This window comes from Podarcis filfolensis, assembly GCF_964270895.1.
Source record: "Podarcis filfolensis genome assembly, chromosome: 8".
Classification (NCBI taxonomy): Eukaryota; Metazoa; Chordata; class Lepidosauria; order Squamata; family Lacertidae; genus Podarcis; species Podarcis filfolensis.
The window spans coordinates 43,709,736-43,728,716 of NC_139611.1; the positions used below are offsets into that span (position 1 = coordinate 43,709,736).

At 45.5% G+C, this 18,981-nt stretch overlaps 1 protein-coding gene across 15 annotated transcripts in view; it reads left to right on the plus strand.

Moving 5' to 3' along the window:
• RIPOR1 (RHO family interacting cell polarization regulator 1) overlaps positions 1–18,981 on the plus strand; it is a 98,321-nt gene that overhangs the window by 46,852 nt on the left and 32,488 nt on the right. The window contains exon 1 of one of the 15 annotated variants that reach the window (XM_083626432.1): positions 5,348–5,527. The exons of 8 other annotated variants lie outside the window; for them this stretch is intronic. Coding sequence is in view for 2 of the 7 variants with exons in the window: in XM_083626435.1 (XP_083482561.1) it covers positions 8,293–8,311 (19 nt within the window). In the remaining 5 variants the exon portion in view is untranslated. Of the gene's footprint in view, positions 1–5,347; positions 5,528–8,077; positions 8,312–17,203; positions 17,454–17,650; positions 18,110–18,981 lie in introns of those variants that run through there. 6 more of the 15 variants (XM_083626440.1, XM_083626435.1, XM_083626428.1 and 3 more) reach the window with 6 other exon arrangements.

An 18,981-nucleotide genomic window follows, 5' to 3' on the forward strand; every position in this document is an offset into this window, starting at 1 on the left:
ATCAGTGGCTTCATGAGCAATTCTCCTAGAGTAACAGCTGTTTAAGTGGAGGATAACTCCTAGACACATGATTATATATGACTGGGATGGGCAGGGGGGGATATCACATGTGCATTTATGTTTGTATTGAGAAACCCTAAGCAACTTCCAAGGACCTGCATGCTTCTCTATAACAAAGCCTGGAAGCTGCTGTTTTAGGCCAAGAGAGGAGGACCCAGTATAGACATAGCAGGACAGGTGGGTTTGAGTGTTAAGTGTCGTAGCTCAGTGGCAGAGCATCTGCTTTCCATGCAGAGGGTCCCATGTTCAATTCCCAGGTAGGGCTGGGAGAGCCCTCTGCCTGAAACCCTGGAGAGCTGCTGCCTGTCAATTTAGACAGTGCTGAGATAGATGCACCAATGATCTGATTCAGTATAAGGTGGCTTCCTAGGTATCTATGTAAGAAATAAAGCAGTCATTTATTTTCTTCTTTCATTATCTCCCAATCTTTTCAAACAGATAGGATTGCACTCTTTCTTTCCTCTCTCTGCTTTGCCCCTCTGTGTGTTCCTTTCAACTGTTGCTTTGTCTCCCATATACGCTCTGTGTTCCTCAGTAAGAAGGCATTAAACACTCTAAATATGAGGCAGCCCAGATTGTGGGGTGGCGGGGCAGAAGCAGATGGGGAAGGAGGTAGAGTGTGCCAGGCTCTTTTTTTACCCATGAATAAATTCTTTCTTGCACTCACATTGGAGATCCCGAATGAAATGAAAGCTTTTAGCATCAAATGATGCTTCAGGGAGCAGCCTTTCAACTGGGGGCGGGGGAACCACTGGAGTTCTTTTAAAGGGTCTTCTTCTCCAGCTGAAAGAGTGATGGGGGTGGAGGGAAGTCTGCATGAGCCCATTAACCTTAGTCGCAGCTCAGTGCATGCTGTCTTCCTCGCATGCCTGTCACCGTGTTCTCCCAAGAGAGATGGCATAGCCTGTTTCAATCTAAAGCTGCCTTCTGTGGATGGGGAAAAAAGATGGCCAGAAAAAAAAGATCTGAAAACCTTAAAGTGCTTTATGAATAAATGGTTAATTAGCTACTAGTCCAAGGTGAAGCAGGCAGGCCCAAATCTGGCACTTAAAATAAATTATGTAAATGTGAATGTACATTTACATCATTAGTTCTGGTTGCGATAGTCCCCCCTTCCCCCCTCCTGTTTTTCTCCAGCTAGTATAAAAAAGAGGCTTTCAAAAAAGAAGCCAGTTTGCCTTCTCTTCTATCTTTGTTTTATTGCTCCTTTCATTTTCAGCTTCTTTAAGCCTATCACTGGTACTTAGATCAGAATCTTATCCTGCAAACCAAAGCATCCTTAATTGGAAGCAAGTCCCATTGAATTCCCTGGAGATTTAATATCTGCACGAACATGCTTAGGCCTTGGCTCTGTAGGAACATGAAGCAGAACCTTGTATAACAATGGTTTTTTGTGGTTTTTCAGATATTGGAAACAAGGCTTTTGATTTAAATAACTGTTTTTCAAGGTTCGGGGGGATACTGTGTTGCCAGTGTGTTGATTACCTGACAAAGCCTGCAGTTTGAATATTATTCAGAAAAAGCAGTAGTCCATCCATGGCCCTCATTGTACCCTCATATATGCCATCCTCTGGATACCTTAACGCAGTGCTTTTTTTCTGGGGGTATGCAGGCGTACGCATACCCCTAAACATATTGTGAATCTAAGTTTGGCCTCATTGAGGGGCAGTATTTCAATATGAGTAGAGTAGGAGAATGAGAGTACCCCTAAACTTTTTTATAGAAAAAAAGCACTGCCTTAGCTACCTTTTGGATGGCCTCTGTGGGCTGAGTGAGATGGGTTTTGTGCAACTAGATATGTGTGCGAGAGCCCATCTGTGGAAATGTGTCGCTACCGAAGCTGATCTGCAACTTATTTTGGAGGTGCAAAAGAGAATTCTGTGCATTGGTTCTGATAGCTAAAATGGAATTTCCAAATTCAAGTTCAATATTTTTGCCATAAACAAGTAAGCAAGACACAGAATAATGGCAGACCGTAGCCCATGTTACCACTCAGCTATTGACTACCAGCCTGTTCACCTAATTATAAAAAGCCATTTTGGCCTCTTCATTCATCTAGGTAGAGGGCACCTTAGTTCATGTTCTTAGAAACAGTGGTTTGTGGGAGCCCCTAGGCATTGTGGGGAGAGCGAAGTAACAGGTTCTTGTTCTTGCAAGGATTGTAGCAGCTTGGCTTGCTCTACACTGCCCTCTACTGCCAACCTTCAGTTCAACTACATTCCTGAAGCGTAGGAAGATTCCTTATACAGACTCACACTTTTGGTCTATATGGCATAGTATTTTCTATATTAAGTTCTGGAGATCTGCTGCCAGGCAGGCAGGAATCTTGCCAGTCTCCAACTGGAGATTCTAGGGATCAAATCTGGAACTTTATGGATGCAAAGCATGTGCTGTACCACTGAGTCCCAAATGCTGAACCATTTTGGGAGAACTGGAGTTTTAGGGAACCCAAACAAAGCTCCTTAATTTTATTTTAGCTTAAAAAGAAAATTTAGTCTCCCCCAATCCAAAGAGGTTTGTTGGAAATAATAAATAAATAATAAATCCGTGATAAGTAAATTACTGATAGTAAGGGGGCAGAATCAACATTTTTATACCAAAACATTGATCCTCCAGATGTTGTTGCACCATGCTTCCACTATCACTTGTCATTGGCTGTGCTGGCTGGATTTGTTAAGAGTTGGAATCCAACAATATGTGAAATGCCACATTCTTCTGGATGATGCTTGGGCTTGGGAAAGGTCAGGAAGGCAGGATGCAACCAGCAAGTGGCTTCTTAGTATTCTAGTTTATTGCATTAGAAGAGTCCTGCTGGATTAGACAGGCCACCACCATCGTGTCGTACACAGCCACCAATCTGATGCTTCTGGAAAGCCCACAAGTAGGGCATGAAGGCAGCAGCTCTCCACTGCCATTTGCTGTCCAGAAACTGGTGTTCATTTGTATTCTGCCTCTGAACATAAAGGTTCAATTTAGCTGTCAGGGCTAATAGACCTATGTGTGGCTGTCCTCCCATCGGTTAGTATGAACACAGAAAGCGTATGCTTCAGAGGGTATGTTCGATTTGATCCAAGAAAATGTTGCATGTTATAGCTGAGAAGTGCTCTTCTCGTGTAATGCATGTAAGGTTCTTTTCCGTTTAGGAACTGAAAAACTAGCAACTTGCAAAAGGGTAGTTCACTAGCTCCTGCCATTCCTGAACACTCTGGAAGCAGATAGCAGCTGTTCCCTCACTTTCTCAACACACCCATAACAGAAATACTAACAAACATTTTGTTTCTAGTCTGGGAGCTACGAAGGTCTGGCACACCGAGTCTTGTTCCACATCCTACCAAATGCCAAAATACAGATTGGGTCATACGTAATCACTCAGGAATTTCTGTCCTGAACTTGGCTAATCTCAACATCCGCTGGGGAACAGGAATTCCAAGTGTTTAGCACCTGTCTCTATACAGAAGTGCTGCACGTGCTACCATGAAGCTGGCAATACCTGTCTGACTGGTATGTTGTCACCCAGTCATCTGCATCAGACAGACAGGTCAAATTTGGGGTGTTGAGGGCACGTTGTTGGAAAGGATCATTGGTTGTGATGGGAGGCCAAATGGATCTCTCTGTGTGTTGGTATTTCACAAGGGGCTTTGGGAGTGAATTTGTTGTGGCCAATGAGGTGTCTGGTGATACACACTGTTTGGGTGGCTTTGTAGAGCAGAATCAGGGTCTCCTTGATCCACACTGAAAGGACTGAACTCTACTTGGGAGCTGGAGGAAGAAAGCTGGGCTAACACAGGCTGCAGACGAAATGAGGGTACAAGAACTTAAGGCACCTTAAAAAACAACAACCACCACCACCACCTTTCCAGTTTCGTATTTGGCTATTTAAAGGGAAGGCGCACAGAAGCAGGAAGTGGGATGGACTTTGCTGAATCACAGTGGAATATTCTATCATTGGGGCTGGATTCAAGGAAGAGAGGGAACGCCTTTCCTTTTTTTGCTGAAATCTGATGAATGGAGGAAATCTCGTACTGGATACATTGAGCAGGCAAGGTCCAGGCTATGCTTTCCAGAGATCTGGCAGGTGGCGAGGGGCTCCTGGTTTCCATCTCCATGTACTTCTCTGGCACTCCTCCTTTGTAACCAGATATGTTCACCAAAAAGTCAACGAAAGGGGGCTAGTTATCGGGACAGATTAGTTAGGTGGTATTTAAGTGCATCCCTTATAGAGCTCAACTCTGATAGTATCTGCAGGCTTTTATTTCCAAAGGAAGAGGTGTCGTTTCTACTTTGTTCTAATAAACTCTGGTGTGACATGAGAATTGTTTTGCACTGAATGACCCGGAAAAACTATCTGCAGACAAATGCCGGCTCCCTCGGCCTGTAAAGCAAGATGAGCACCGCAACCCCATAGTCGTCTGCAACTGGACTTAACTGTCAGGGGTCCTTTACCTTTACCTTTTATGGTGTAGCCCAGGGGTCAGCAAGGTTTATCTTGCCTGGGCCGGATCGGTCCTGCATAGATCCCTCCGTGGGCCAGATCATGCGTGCGCACCTGTGATTTTCGGCATCTGCGCGTGCACAGACGTGATTTTCGGTGTCTGTGTCTACGCAGACATGATTTCCGGCGCTGCGGAAGCGAGTCTCCATGCTGCACTGTGCTGGTTTAGCGCAGCACACAAGCGGGCAGCTCGGTTTGGGGGTGGCTCGTGGGCCAGTCAAATGATCTCTGCGGGCCGCTTCCGGCCCATGGGCCTTAGGTTGCTGACCCCTGGTGTAACCCATACTTTCGCCAACCTAATTCCCTCCAGAGGTTTTGACCATTAGCCATGCTGGCTGGTTCTGATGGGAACTGGGAGTCCAGCAATGTCTGGAGGGTGCCAGGCTGAGGGTATCTGGTCCAGCCTAATTAAATCTTCATCTTATTTATTTGCCTACCTCCTCCACTTCACCTCAAACTGCCAGTTCTGCCTTTTTCATCACACCTCAAAACAATGTTTCCTTCCCCGCCCTCTTTTTTTCATTCTTGCATCCAACCTGAATAATTCTTTATACTATATGTGACCAATGATGGATAGGAGGATGGAATGTGGGTATCTTATAAATATAAGAATAAAAGTTCTAGTGAGCTCAAAAACATGCTGTTTGTAAGTTTTACTTATACCTAGCTGTTGTCGTTATGCAATCACCACCCTACAGATGGCGCCATGAGTGAATAAGAGGGAGAGAGAGAGAGAGAGAGAGAGAGAGAGAGAGAGAGAGAGTGTAGAGGGGACTCCTTCAAAGAACTCAAAGGAGCCTGTTTTGAGTTTAACTGTGCTACTTCCGGACAACAGTGAGCTCTCTGAGGGGCTTTCCACCTTGCAAGATTATTTCCTTGGGAAAGGCTACTTTTGATTAAATCTGAACTCACACAGAAAAGGTGTAGGCAACTGGTCAGGCTTGGCTTTCTCTCCGCAGGATTCAAGACTTAAAGGTTTGTGCATGGTTTGTGGAGGTGTGCCAGCTCATCTGGAAACTTGGGGCATGGGTAGACATTTGCGTATCCAAGGTGATATGTGGAGGGAGAAACCCTGCTGGCTTAGCATGCTAGAGGCAACTGTGCTTTAGCTGGATTTCAAATGGGTTTTGCATGCTGCTAGCTGTGGAAAAGCTGCACTAGGGATGTTTGTGGCACTTTGTAGCACCAGAATATATTTCCAGCCCCTGGAGGCAGAGGGACACTAGGTTGATTGCTATGTGCTGCATACAAGCAGAAGGCCTGTTAGTAAAGGTAGCCATTTAATTAGCTATTTCATACCATAGTGCAGGAAGGCAGCCAGGGAGAGAACTTTCCTTTTACAGGATGACAAAAGCTTTTACTTGAAAGGATTTGGGTGTTGCCTTTGTGTTCTGGGTAAGGTTTAGTGGTACCCCATTGTTGTCTTCTGACATCTTCCCATAATAGCTGTGCTAAGAGACCAGCTCTCCCCTTTCTTCATTATAACCTGCCCAGATTGTTAAGGCCAACCAACAGCACTGTTATTCAAAATTACATTTCTTTGTATCACAGACCTAATTCTCTGCCATAAGGTAGAATGTGGAAATGAAGGTGTGTGTATGAGATGCAGGGAAGGAGCTGAGCTCAGGCAAACAGGCACTGTGTGTCCCTTCAGGTCTGACCCATAGTCATGTCTTGGGTGCATCACTAAGTGACATTTCCAACAAAGCCTGGGGCTTCGCAGCTTTGCTTGACCATAAGGAAACAGAACTGGTGGTTTAATTTGCAAAGAGGAAGGTGTGGAGATTCATATCTGGCTGGGACCTGTCCCTTTTTACATGGACAACTTGCTGCACGATCAGAGTTATGGGGTGTATGCTATGAAGAGCACAATCACTGTATTCAGGGCAATCTAGCCATGCTCAGAGATTCATTTATTAAAAAGATATGGGGGATTGGTCTTCAGTTGGTGGGCTGCATGAGTGGGCTGTGGTTTGGCGGTGACTGACTGGGGCTTTTTCTTACAGAAGGAAAGAGAGGTAAAGGGGGTGACCAGATGCTAAGGAGGCAGGGTTCCTTTATCTTCAATAGCTGTGTAGAGGGGGGAAATGGTTAGGTGTGGTTTTCTCACTCCTACATGACAAGCTGTCTCTGTAAACACTCCGCCTCTTATGTAGCTATTTAAACAGCCTTGTAAATAAGCCCACAAAAGTTACTAGCATGCAGTGTTTTTTACTAACCTGCTAAGGAAATTAGTAGCTTGTTGTTTCCATGATGACCACAGAGGAGAGGAAGCTTCTCAACAGGCTTGTTAAAGAAAGTGCCTTCTGCTATACAGGCTGGTGGAGGAGAGACAGACTTGGTTTCCATGCTGGCTTCAGAGGAAGCAAAGTGGAGGCTGGTGGGAGGAGGAATGGAGAGATCCACCCCTCTTTGCCAGCCCACTCACTCCCTTTGTGTGGAATCTCTGGTTGCCATGGGCGATCCAGTGAGTTATTAAATACAGTGCTGTAGATCTGTAAATTCCTTTGCATCTGGTCACTCTAAAGTGGTGGGTGGGATGGGCAGAGCAAAGAACAGGTTAGTTGCGGGGGGACACAAAGTCTCACCTCTAGGATGGCACCTTCTCGAATGCCAGGCTAATTGGAGAACTCTCTGCTCTGGCAAGGGAGAGAGGTGATAGGAGGCGTTAAGAGTTACTGTTGTCTTTTACAAATATATATAGATGAAGTGGGATATGTCAGCTGATCCTAATAAACTGGGTAGTGTGCAATGGGTAGTATTACTGGTGTGTGTGCCTGTGTGTGTAAAAGAGAGAGAAAAATCCACATAGCTGCATGCGTTTCTGGACTCACCTTGGGGTCATATAAAGGAACATCAAAAGCTGCCTTATACAGTGGTACCTCAGGTTAAGTACTTAATTCGTTCCGGAGGTCCATTCTTAACCTGAAACTGTTCTTAACCTGAAGCACCACTTTAGCTAATGGGGCCTCCTGCTGCTGCCGCGCCGCCGGAGCCCGATTTCTGTTCTTATCCTGAAGCAAAGTTCTTAACCTGAAGCACTATTTCTGGGTTAGCAGAGTGTGTAACCTGAAGTGTATGTAAACCGAGGTACCACTGTACTTGAGTCATATCATTGGTTCGTCTTGCTCAACATACATGGATTGGTGATGACAGTCCTTTAGATGTTCAGGCAGGAGTTTTTGCCAGCCCTACCTGGACTGAATTTGGAACCTTCTGCATGCAAAGCAGATGCTCTACTGCGTGGGGGGCTGGGTTTTGTCATAAGTTCTATAGCATTTACTACTATATATGCTAAGAAAAATTTGAAGTGGACCTCATGTTGAAGCTTTGGGTTCTGAAAGAATGAAGGCTTCTGTTCTTGTTCCAGGGCTGTGATATTTTGGCTAAGAGAAAAACAGCCCAGCTGTTGACATTCTTGGAAGTTCTTAGACAGTCTTCTCTGTCTTCCTGATGTGTCTTCTTTCTTCCCCACCTCCTCCAGAGGCAGGGCTTCCTTCTCTTGCCTCTCCGTGGCTGTGTGGCTTTGACTCACCCTGGGAGCAGCAGGAACTGCAGTGATGTCAGGCTGCGAGGAGGGAAGTGTGGGAGGAGACACACTGCCCTGTTTGGCTGGCTGGCTGGCTGGGAGCTCTTGTCCCTGCCACATTTCATGGGATAAGGATGAGAGCAAGCAACACTAGTACTCAAGGCCCTGCTCCAGTCTTCAGTGTGGGTGATGCATTAGCCCCAGCTTCAAGATGAAAGGGAAATACAAAGGTAATGGTCTCAGAATATGTCCTCTTTTCTTCCTGACTTCCAAACCGTTGTGGTGGGATCCCTAAAATGAAAATCTTGGGAAGGGGGTTCCAGGCTGAAGAATGTTGAACTGTAAGCCAGGAACTTCTCTGGTTAAATATCACCTCTGCCATGAAGTCTGGACATGGCCTCAAGCAAATTACAGCTTTTCAGCAACCCTCAAATGTGCAATATGATAAAACTGACTAGGCAGCTGGATAAGATTATTTTTTTAAGGATTGCTCCAGTAATGCATGTGAAGACCTTGTAAAACTTTTAAAGCACTACGTAAATACTAGACAAACTTTGAACCTGAGACAAGGCAGTAGGTGGGATGTTTGCCTGCATGGCTCATTCTTAACTACGTAAATCCCAGTGGATAACAAGGAAGGAAAAGCTTGGAGAGGAGATAGGGACCACCCAGGTGAGCGAGTAGTGACTTTCTCTCTTCAGTGCACCGGGCTAAGTGAGTGCCAGGTCAAAAGCTTGTTTTCTGTGGCATATGAGTTAATAACTTTGTCTCTTGTTTAATGGCCTGTTGTTTAATTGTAGGATTGTAGTATTTTGGTACTGTTTGAATTTTGTTACTGTGGTTGGGGAAAAAAAGTTTTTGTTTAAAAGTTATAAATCAGTAAACTAGAGGGGAATAGAGTTAGAGCTCTGGAGGAATTTCAGGGATGCCTCATTTCTGCTTTTTTGGATTTAGGGCACAAAGCGGCTCATTCTTGGCTGAATCTTGGGATGGAGATTCTAGTGTCTTGTAAGCTGCACATCCTGCACCCCAGTATTTGCTAGGGAGTGAGTCAGTAGGCCTGGGGCCACATAGCAGAGACAGTGGCAGTGAAACCTGGCTTTCAAGCTCCTGTTTTGTTTGTTTGTTCTTTTGTTTTGTAAGCAGATAAGACGTTCCTGGTGCTCACATGTGAGCCACATTCTCTTCCTCTTCCTTTGCTCAGTTATCCCTAATATATAGGTTGACCTGATCTGAAGTATTGTGGGAGTGCTGGTGATACTCACCAGGCCTCATTCCTGGTTTTGTTTTAAGTACTGGGCAGGATAGTTGGGAGGCTGCCAAAGGTGTTCACAAATAGGCAGTGATTGGTTGGAAGAGGTATGACTGGATACAGGCATGGTGATGGTAGTGGTGGCAGGGTCAGAGAGGAAAGAGTTGGAGTAATGGTGTTTAATTTAGACTAAGGAAGAATAAGTTTGAATCCTTATTCAACCACAAGTCTTCATTATTTCTGGAGATGATGTTAATGCTATAAATGTCTTGTTTTAAACAACATAGCTTTCATTTGGTGGTAACAGAGAATAGGGGCTCCAGTGCCTTAAATTCATTCATTTATTTACAGCATTTTTATCTTGCCTTTTGACTGGAAGGTCTCCAGGACAGCTTAAACAAAACATTTAAAAATAATATTAGTAATAAAATTGAACGCTGAAATGACCATGGAGCAAGTGTTAATAAAACTGACACACCACAATTAATCATTCAAACAGCTGTGCCACACGTTCTAACAGCACTGTGTAGGTGTAGGTATCGGCAGTAGGTTTTCAAACTCTTTAAGTGTGGGTTTCACTGACAATTACTCAGGCGTAGCAACATTTATTTGAGGAACAAGGAAAACAATTGATCTTTGAGTCTTTGGTTTACTGCACATGCAGTTGTAACTAGAAGCTTCCTAAACTAGGGGTGGAGAACTTGTTGCTCTCCTGATGTTGCTGAAATGCAGCAACTCCCATTATTCCTGACCTCTGGCCCTGCTGGCTGGGGCTGATGGGAGTTGAGATCCAACAATATCCGAAGGGTCACAGATCCCCAGCCTTGTCCTAAACCCAATCCCACCCAGCTAATCCCCGCTGGCCCATTCCCTTTTTCATAGAATTGTAGAGTTAGAAGAGACTACAAGGGTCATTTAGACCAGCCCCCTGCAATGCAGCAATCTTTTGCCGAATATGGGGCTCAGACACATGACCCTGAGATTAAGAGTCTCATGCTCTGCCGACTGAGCGATCTACTTTGCAGAGACTGTCAAATGACAGAATTCCACCTCCAATAACTGGTCATTTTATGCTCTCTTCATTCCTCACTCTTTACATTTCATTGTCCAAGCATTTTCCTGTCTTCAAAACACAGCCCTCCAAACATGGTTTGCTACACTACTGTATGCTGAGTGGGGAAGAGAATAATAATGAAAATTAACACAGTGCCTAAATGTTAGTAGCATTTGTCCCTGACTAATCCTTCTGAGGAGATGAACTCTCCAGCCAAGATACTATTGCAAAGGAAGTCCCTAGCCCCTGCTATTGCCCTCTCTTCCGAAGTTGGGGGCAATCAGAGTGTGGCATCCATAGGTGGGGCCAGGTTTGAGGGGGGGGGTTCTTATTTTAAGAATTTTTTATCCTACCCTTCATTGTTACCAGGCCCAAAGTGGATTACAAACACACAACATATAATACAGCCAATAAAATACACGAATTAAAATACCAGCTATCAAATTCATGCTAAGAGACTCTTGTAAAAATGCTACCTGGCCCCCCTCATCCCTAGTGGAGAAAATGATGCTGGATAGTAAACATTTGCTGATCTATAGCGGTCCCAGAAATCATTTTTTCTTGTCACAGAGTTTTGACTATTTTTTTTCTTCCTTTTGTAAGTGTGCACATGGCCCTTGCTCTGCCCTTCTTTTGGTTTGCTTTCTGACCACAACCCCCACACTAGCTGAGCTCAAACAGTGCTTTGGTTTCATCTCTTGCGCTTCCTGCGCCAGATGTTTGGCAGTGGCAAGCGCTGTGCTTCTTCTCGCTATAGGCAGTAGGGAAGCCTCCCTCGCAGCCTTCCCCGCATGGCAGCACGTCTGTCTTGCTGCGCTGCTCTCTTCCTTGTGTCTTAGGAGTTGATCGCTTTAAGGTTTCCACCCCGCCACACTCCCACAGTTTTTTCCATTTTAAATTGCTACTTACTGATAATGAGAACCCAGAAATAAACACAGGCGGATGCCGTGCAGCTGGGGAGGCCTCGGCAGGGGCACTTTTGAACTGCTGACTGACTCTTTGGCAGGGAGGGCTGGTGCCAGTCTTGCCTGCAAGGGAGCCCTAGCCAGCTCTCCTGCTGTGGGGATGTGGTTCATTCCTGCCTCGCCAGTGCCTGTGTGAAGTCAGGTGGGCGTAAGAACATAAGAAGAGCCTTCTGGTTTATATCTAGATCCCTCTAATCCACTGTCCTCTTTCCCACGGTGGCCAACCAGATGCCTCTGGGAAGTCCTCCATCAATGGCCCTCCCCCACTGTTGCAACCACAGCGAACTACTGGCATTGAAGACCTCCTCCTCCTCCTCCATGGTTTTGTCTAATGCCCTTCTAAAACCCTCTGAACCAGTAGCCATCACCACAACTGGATTTCACAAGATTTATTATAGATCGCATGAGGAAGTGCAGTTTTCTGTCTATCTTGTATTTACAACTCTTACTGCATGTTGCAGTTTTAATTTTTAATTTTTATTTTTAAATGGTACTAATCAGCATGCATGATGTTGCGCAGAACGTAAGGGATAGATAGCATAGCCGCTGTGTGTGTTTGCTTTTATATATTTATTCCTCAGCCACTTTCTGGGAATTAACCTTCATGAGCTGGCTTAGGCAAACAAAAAGTCAGATACGCTGAGAACATTAGGCAGTTTTAAAACAATTGTAAGACCGCAGTCTAAAAGGCAATAGGCTAGAAGAACCATTCTGCAATATCTTTTCATGAAAACAGTTTAGAGCCACTCAGGAATCTCAAAAATGAGCAGCGCTGATACTCTTAAGAAAGAGCAACCGGAAACAGGTGAGTTTTTAAGGACGGTGTGTAGACCTGTGCAGTAGAGGCCGTATGCAATTCATACTTCAGGGAGAGGGCAACCTGTATCCAAGGCAGGACAACTGCAAAGTTCAGTCTCATAGGATCCAAGCTTTTGTTTTAAACAGTGAGCTACAAATACAGGTTTGAAAGTGGTGGGCAATGGCTCCTAAAATCTCAGGAGGAGTACGTGAAGGAGACCAAAGTTTTCCAACTTTGATTAGTAAAGGTGACACCCTTGGTATAAAGACTAGAAGCGTTTAATTGATACAGACAGGAATAGAAGGTTGGCATGCTGTACTTAGTTATTGCATTTATATCCCACATTTCAATAATATATTCTCAGGGCACCCAACCAAATAACAATAAAATTACAACAAAGCACAGTGAAATCAAGTTATAAAAATTAACACTGCATAAAAAGAAAAACAGCAGTCGTTGCAGCATAAATTTCCAGGAGGGGAAACATGTTTGAAAGGCTTGGATTGTTGTTTTTAAAGGTCTTCACATGGCGCTGAAAGGAGATTGAAATGGGTGTTTTGCAAGCCTCCCAAGGGAGAGCATAGCATAAATGGAGTGTTCTAACTGAAAAGGCCCATTCCCTGGTTTCTTCCTGCCTCATTTCAGATGGCAGGGGCACCAGGAGGAAATTCACACACACACAGTGACATAATAAAACCCAGTTGGTGCCAGTGGGTACTCAATTTTTACAAGCTATTTATAACAGCTGCGAATGGATGGGGAGGGAAGGATTAAGCTTCGCTCCTCCATGAGCTGTTGTTGCAAACCATGTCCGGCCTGCACACTTACCTCTGTGTAAGAAAAAAGCTTCGTATTGAATCTAGTGTATAGCTTAACCCTGTGTGATCTGGGAAGTATCTGATTTCACATATCTGACTTTTAGCTGTGAAGTCACAATATGGCCTAAGGCAGCTTACTGGCTTGGTTCAGAAGCCACGGCTAAATCATGGTGGGGTGATGCCTCAAGCTCCTGCACTCTTTTCCCCATGGAGGCTGCAGTTCCCCATCTTATTTCATGACAACTATTAGTTTGCTCACCTTACAAACTTGCAAGAATGGCTGAGAAAATGTATGTGAAGTACCATGGAGATTTAAAACAACTAGAAAAATGTACATGTTCAAAAGAAGGGTAATAAAGTGGCCAAAGCTGTGGGAGAGAGAGGTTTGGTTCATTATCCTAGAAATTGATCAGAACACACTGCACAATTGTATTGGGATTTTTTCCACTGGAGAAATGATGGGCTGGTGTTGATGGTTCTTACTAACTTCTTTGTGCAAAGTTTTTCACAGTCTGTATGTATGTCATGATTGGAATCCCAAAGAGGCTGCTCATTAGTATTTCCATTGTATGGTTGGGAAAAACTTGAAGCAAAGAGCTAATGCAGTAGTTTTCAACCACTGTGCCGTGGCACCCTAGGGTGCCTTGAATGATGGCCAGGGGTGCTGCAAGCAGCACTGGCCTCTGTCCCTCTTTCCTTCCCTCCCTCCTCTGGTGCCCTCTTGCATCTCTGCCTCCCAAAGGCTTGCACAGCTGTTTATTGCAGCAGCCCTGACTACAAGCTCCCCAGGAGAATGGTGCCTCTAGGACTGGTCAGAGGGTGCTGGTTGCCAGGAGCTGAGGCAGCCTTGGAGTAAGCAAGCAAGGGAGGGAGGGAGCCCAGCTAGTCAATATACCAGCCCTTGCTGTTGGGAACAGACAGACAAGTCCCAGGCCCCTGTGGGGCAGTGTGAGGAGGCACCTCACTTTGGAGCGGGGGGGGGGGGGTCAGCTCAGAGACCAGGGGTGGCAGCTGCCCAGAGAACTTGCAAGGAGAGGAGGCTGAGGGAGCACTCCACAAGGGAGGGTGTTCAAAAAAGAGTGAGAGGCTGCCAGCTCTGGAGGCAAGGGGTGACATAACTGGGCTCCTGAGCCCCACAGGGGTGCCACAGAAAGAATGTAGTTGCTCAAGGGAGCCATGGACTCAAAAAGGTTGAAAACCTCTGAGCTAATGGCTTCCTTAATGTGTCTATCAGTGAACTCATAGCTGAATAGGGATTAGAGGTCACTTCTTCCATCTCCAAATAGAACAGACTCAAGAACTCTGCAGTGTCTGGAGAAGTGAACTCTGCAGAGAACAGCTTCAGTTATCACAGGTTCTTGTTTGGTGTGGCAGGAAGAGCCCTTCCCAAGCGTCTTAGCTTTGCACACCCTCCTTTGAGATGCTTGACGGGTAAGCAACCACTTCCTCCTATTGTTGTCGCTCTTCCTTTTCCCAGTCGCCCTTTTTGTGCATGCCCTTTCATTAACCCGTACTCATCTTGACTTTGCTTGACAAGAAGATACCTCACACATGCTCCTTAAAATTATAGCTACCCTCTGCTAAACACAGAATTGCCTTTTCCTTCCAGGGTCTTTCCCCATTTCTGTGGTTTGCTTTTCTCAGTGATGCCATCACTCCAAAATGCTTCTAGAAACAGGAAACCAAACTTTTGTGACGGCCATCCACAGTCAGCGCAGATGTGCACAAAATCTCCATGTGCACTTCCCAGAATGTGGATTTCTTTTGTTTCAGTTTCAGTCAGAGACTGCAGATGAATAGTTGTGGGGGGAAGCTGGAGTTCATGACAATGAAGACAGTAGGAATGTCATGCTGGACTGCGACTCCCTTCAGCCCCAGCAACGTGGTCAGTGGTTAGGGATTCGTGGACTTGTAGTCCGGCACTTGGAGGACCCCTGTGTCCCTGGTTCTGCTTTAAAGGAAATGTGACCATTCACTGAGAGTGCATGTTTACTTCACCCAAACCCTCAATTATTTTCAGCCTCCAATTTCTCCCTCTTGGGGCCAGTGGAGGGTGTCTGCTCAAGTCTTTTTCTGGGTGCTTCCTTATTTTACTGCATGCATGTAAGGCTCCTAGAGCTTGGAAAGGAAAGCCCTGGGCGTGGGTGGAAATATGGCTCAGTGCTTTTGTAGTGCCATTTCTCATCTATTTGCTTAGAGTCAATCATTCCGTCATAGAAGCCTTTGCTCAGACAGACAAAAAATTAAAATTCTGAGTGAGTCACAATGCACTTGGATTAAGTCGAGGGTTTGTGACTCATTTCTTGACTTAGCAAAAACGTCGCCATGTTTTGTGAGCTGCTAGAACAGCTTGCTCCATCGTAGAGTCTGGAGAGCCGGCAGCTGAATTTGGAACAGGCTGTTTTGTGTGTCTTTGGACTGTAAAGCAGGATAAATATAATAAATCTCATCTAATCTGTTCCTCCTTTTCTTATTACACAAACACACTGCCTGTTTGTTGGGGTGACTCCTGTTGGCCATCTGAGGGCTTGTACAAAATATAATCACTTTGTGGACCTGTGTTAAATCTATGCACATAGTGAAATGGGATGGTACAGTCCTGGAATGGGAGAATGGACTGTACCACTTCAGTCTGAAGGGGAGGGTCACTTTTTCTATACTCTCATGTTAGCACCTTTATCCCTGGAATGCTCTGAGGAAGGGGATTTGCTTTTTGTTTCCTTACAGGGGTTGTTAAACTGTAGCCAGCTAAGACTAATAAGGGAACTTAGGGAAGCCACAATTTCTGTTGTTTCCCCTGCCCCCTTTGACTACTGTTTTTACAAGTTTGGTTGCTCTGCTAGAAATCTGTTTCCTTGGCATGTGACCCTGTAAATCACAAGCCCACCCCTATTTTTTAGTTAAAAACCATTTTCGGTAGAGTGTGTATGTATGTCTATGCATGCGTATCTAACATTCAGGAATTATTTTTTATTATTATTTGAACTATTTCTATTCTGCCTCCACCAAAATGTTGAGGCAGCTCATGCAATACAGACAAATCAAAGCAAGCCAAGTGTTGGTAAACATACCTTATTTGTTTTACTGCCTTCATTAAGAAGGATGCTATTTGTCACTCCCAAGGTTTTGTTTACACCCCTTAAGGAACATGTTTTCTAGACTGAGCAGACATTAGGGTTGTATCTAATATTAATTCTACTTTGAGTAGACGCACTGGAATTAGTGCATGTGACTAACTTAGGTCCATTAATTTCAATGCGTCTGCTCTGAATATAACTTCGTTGGATGCAACCAAGTCCTCTGTCCTGCTAGCAGGGAGTCCTTGTTAGTTTCTCCATCAGTTGCAACTAAAAAACAGGATGGTTTGGCAAGCTAGCACCACGAGTGAGGAGATATCAATGGAATTCCAACAGGTTTCCTGTCCTCACAGTCTTGGTGTTAAACACACAAGCTGACTTTCTCTCCATTAAGCTGTTGCTGCTGCTCAGGGCCAGCCCAACCTATTTTGTTGCCTGAGGTAAAGGACAAGATGTTGCCCCTTCCCAGGTCCATGTACAGAAGTCAGCTAGACAGCCAGTTGAATCTTAGTTCAACACTGGTAACAGGGCAGTGTCCTCATCCCACCACATCTGAGGGTAGAAGGCTAGTTTAGGGGCCCAGGGCAGGCAGTGTCCTTCAACACCTCCCCACCCGTCAGCATCTGCCGCCACAGGTGACATCATGGTAGGGCCGACCCTGCTGCCTCCACTGGCCTCCTTTGTCCAAGTTTAGAGAATGATGTTGGCGATGACAGTGCCAACCAGCCTGCCTCTTAAAGGGTTGTTCCACTCTTCCACCATCTAATCTTGGGTTACATCTGATGTGAAAAGCATGCTGATGAACAGGATGAAAATGTTAATCTCTTGTAAAATAGGAAGGACACAAGCATGAGGTCTGCGTCTAGCAAAACTCCCAAGATCTTATAAATGCATTTTATGTTTGGGTCAGACCTTTGGGGCATGATAAAAGGTATGTGTTTTCTTTTGCTTTTCTGTCCATTTCCTGTTTTGAACACAGAAGTAGGAAACTCTGATCATAGTGGCCCAAAGTACCAGCTTCATTCCTTCCTGCCTCAGGTCTCTGTTGCAAGCCCTATTCCTGTGGGGATTTGCTCACCTGTTCTTAGCCCGCCTGCCAGAGGCCCCTCCTAGACTCCCCGCCTCTGCTGTCGGCAGTACCAGTTGCTGATTATCTTTGAAATGTTAGGAATGCAAGAGTGGAGCCCAGCCCCTCGGGGAAAGCACTGGGAAACATCCTGCTTGCTGTATGATGCGTCCGCTCCGGATTCCAAATACTTTCCTAAGCTTCGAAGAGTTGGGTAAAGCGGGTGCACACCTAGACTTCAACCCCTTCAGGGTGAGCTGGCTGTCTTTCAGCTTGCATCTCCTGTGGCCCCAAGGGTTTCGGCAGTATTTACAGCACCTCATGTTAACCTTGTAGAACAGGTAAGTTCCTGGGACTGGCATTTCTTCTCTGCTTGGCACCTAAAAGGGCTCAGCGTCTATGCTTCTCCACAAAGGCTCTGCATGGTTTTGTCACCTGCTTTGCTCTTGGCAATAGTACCCTTGCACTGACCAGATGAGGGCACCCTCCTAGTTTTGTAGTGGGCCAACTGGCTAAATCGTGCTGACCTGGCAGGAGCACCTGTTGCCTCATCATCCTTGCTTGCAGTCCATAAAGACCATCTGAGTTCAGTGGGGGTGGCAGGGCAGGGCTCCCTTGGTGATCTGATTAAATGGCTCCAACAGAGAGGGTAATCCGCTAAGGTCCTACTTGGATTACAGCTCCTTCGTAATGAGTTTAATTGGGCCACTGTTGTCCTAGAAACGGGACCGCTGGAGTAGCAATCGTAGGGCTAGCTCCTGAATCTCATACTGCTTGGGTCTTGAGCTGTGCAGGTGGGAGGGAGCCCAATGTGAACGGCCTCACTCCTAGCTCCTGGGATGCTACTCCGAAATGTTTCTGACAAAGGATCAACCATGGAGGATTTGGATGTTGTGACGGAGATCTTTGGTGGGGGAAAGGCTCTGGCTCCTATTGGCTGGTTGCTGATGCTGACTGTCTTGGATTGGCTATTGTTCAGGTCTGTGTAGCTTTTGGGGTAAGTGAGAAGAACCTTGCCTGTTATCACTGGCAGATAAGCTGTTAGCTGGGTGACAAAGCTATGGACCATGAGTAAGGCAGTGGCGTAGCATGGGGGGTGCAGGGGGGGCGGACCGCACCGGGCGCAACATCTGGGGTTAGGGCAAATCAATGGGTTAGGGGGCGCAAATCCACGGGTTAGGGGGCGCAAATTACTTGCCTTGCCCCGGGTGCTGACAACCCATGCTACGCCACTGGAGTAAGGTGACCTTGCAGTTAGTTTGTACCATTGCTGTCTTATTTCCTCTTCCTCCCACTGATCAGCGTTCATAAAAAACGCAGATAGATGTAATGCAAAATGGTTCTTAAAATCCATCTTTGGGTGGGTCAGTTATGTTAGTAGAATCACAAGCTTCTGAGTTCCGCAGGGCTCATCTCCTGCCATAAAGAACTGGGGGTTTTGTATTCATTCCTCCATGACTGTTTACTACGACTTTCCAGCTCCAAAGTAGCATTCTCCTGGAAGTGTGTGTGTGGCTGAATTAATAACTTTTGTCCGTTGTTAATGGTGTTTGTAACTGTGCCTTGTTCCAACTCTGGAATGGAAAGTGTTTTGTGATTTGTCCCACGCAGGGCAGGCTCCTTGTTCTGTTTCTGCTGTAGTCCCACCAAGTGCCAAATAACGATGCCAGTTCTGCTAGTGTATGAATGAACTCCCTATACATTTCCCCTTCTTTGTCACTGCTCAGCCACCTTCTTTTCCCTTCCCCTAATTAGCCAATCAAGATGCAAAAAAGGTAAAAGCATTCTCAAAAGAGGAGCAAAGAAAAACAAAAAAGTCACATAAAAGAGTTACCCTCTTAATTAGATAATATGATTGACACATTACAC